The sequence below is a fragment of the Eurypyga helias genome, unplaced genomic scaffold, assembly GCF_000690775.1.
Source record: "Eurypyga helias isolate BGI_N326 unplaced genomic scaffold, ASM69077v1 scaffold8471, whole genome shotgun sequence".
NCBI lineage: Eukaryota > Metazoa > Chordata > Aves > Eurypygiformes > Eurypygidae > Eurypyga > Eurypyga helias.
In genome coordinates this window covers 9,091-10,968 of record NW_010228986.1, presented here as the reverse complement: position 1 = coordinate 10,968, position 1,878 = coordinate 9,091, and the positions used below count along the sequence as shown (strand labels likewise).

The 1,878-nt window shown below is 52.2% G+C and overlaps 1 protein-coding gene across 1 annotated transcript in view; it reads right to left on the bottom strand.

Moving 5' to 3' along the window:
- SH2D4A (SH2 domain containing 4A) overlaps positions 1-1,878 on the bottom strand; it is a 9,926-nt gene that overhangs the window by 6,883 nt on the left and 1,165 nt on the right. Inside the window, exons 2-3 of the mRNA XM_010160227.1 lie at positions 1,677-1,836; positions 917-1,076 (exon numbers count right to left, since the gene is read on the bottom strand). Of these exons, the coding sequence (XP_010158529.1) occupies positions 917-1,076; positions 1,677-1,836 (320 nt within the window). The remainder of the gene's footprint in view (positions 1-916; positions 1,077-1,676; positions 1,837-1,878) is intronic.

Here is a 1,878-nt window from a genome sequence, read left to right as displayed (position 1 = left end):
GGGCTACAAGGAAGCTGGGGGGGACTTTTTACAAGGGCCTGTAGTGACAGGACAAGGGGTAATGGGTTTAAATTGAAAGTGGGGAGGTTTAGATTGGATATCAGGAAGGAATTCTTCCCAGAGAGGGTGGGGAGGCACTGGGACAGGTTGCCCAGAGAAGCTGTGGATGCCCCATCCCTGGAAGTGTTCAAGGCCAGGCTGGATGAGGCTTGGAGCAACCTGGTCTAGTGGAAGGTGTCCCTGCCCATGGCAGGGGGGTTGGAACTAGATGGGCTTTAAGGTCCCTTCCAACCCACACCATTCTATAAAAAAAGGTAAAAAGTAGAAATTTATTTATTGCCAGAGAAAAATATTTCTGTCATGAAACACCACAGTGCAGACACTGTAGTTACTGCTTTTGGAGTTTCCCTGTGCTGTCAAGGTCATATGCTGCTTTGAAACTTATTTTAGAAGACAAAAAAACCCCAAATCCTAAAATATCCACGGCAGAGGATGCTGGTGAAATTACCTTCGTACATTCTTTTTTAGAAGTAGATGATTTGTCTGAGGGCTGTATGCACAGATCCTGGGATAGCCTCCCTGCTCTTGCCCCAAAAGCCATCTAAACCAGCCACAGAGATGGAGGGAAAGTTCTGTGACCCTTGTTTTACCCACGGAGAACGGAAACAAAGGAATCCAGAGTAACTTCTCCATCAGTACAGAGCTGATCTGTCCCAGCTGCGAATAGCACTCGGCCCTCCCGAGTCCTGAGGAAGGACGTGACTATGTGGCTTCTCTGACTACCTAAGAAAAGCCTTAACAATTAGCTGGCTGGTTTTTCTTCTTCAAACTCCTATTTATAGCCACCAGGATTTGCTGCACCTCCTGGATCTCAAAGCACATTTCTGGCAGTTATGGAGAAAAGGAGTAAAACTACCTTTGTGACCTCCTGGCTTTTCCCTGTTGCAGCAGCAGCAGTTTTTCTCCCACCTTCCTTCTTTTCCTCCACAGTGCTTTTTTTATTCCCGTGAAGATCTGTCTCACCCAGGACTCCTGGTTGTGGATGTAGAGACTGTGTTACGGAAGAGTCAGTCTCTCTGAAACGCAAGGGAGAGAGGACTTGGGAACCTGAGGGAGTCACTGTCTGCTCTCTGAGCATCCTGCGAGGAAGCTGCACGTGAGCAGCGCAGTTCTGCGACGGAGCGACCTGCGTGCGGGAAGCTATCCTATCTCCCAGTCGGGTAGGTGGAATAATTAAATTAATGACTTGTGGTGAGTAACTGTCATCCCGCTGTGCGTGGGCAGCCGCCGGTGAATCAGTGCAACCCAAACTCATCACCCACTGCAATAACAGCATTTCCCATGGGCTGCAGAGGGTATTGCGGGAGGCTGGATGAGCCGGGGTGAGCCTCCGGCGGGAGCTGGTCCCTGCCGGCATCGTGTGCGCTCGCAGAGAGCCACCCTTTGCCTTGCAAGCCCAGTGTGAGAGTGGTCACCACAGCCCCTGCAGAGAAGGAGCCAGCCTCCAGCTCCCTAGAAATGCGTCCCTGGGTCTGCCCACCGAGTCCTCCGGCCCAAGGGTGCTTACCTGCCCTCCTTGCCCTGCTCTCCCGCTATCCGCTTCGCCCGTTGTGCCTGGATCTCTTCACATATGGCCGCGTATGATTTATCTGAAGGATGCTCGCAAGGGTGCTTACCTGCCCTCCTTGCTCTGCTCTCCCGCTATCCGCTTCACCCGTTGTGCCTGGATCTCTTCACAGATGGCCGCGTACGATTTATCTGAAGGATGCTCACCCATCACCCAGACCCAGACGTCGTTGTCAGCGCCGAGCTTCCATGTCACCGACTTCCCGTTGGCTGGAAAAGAAGCAACTCTTTGGCAAACGCCGTTCGCTCGGT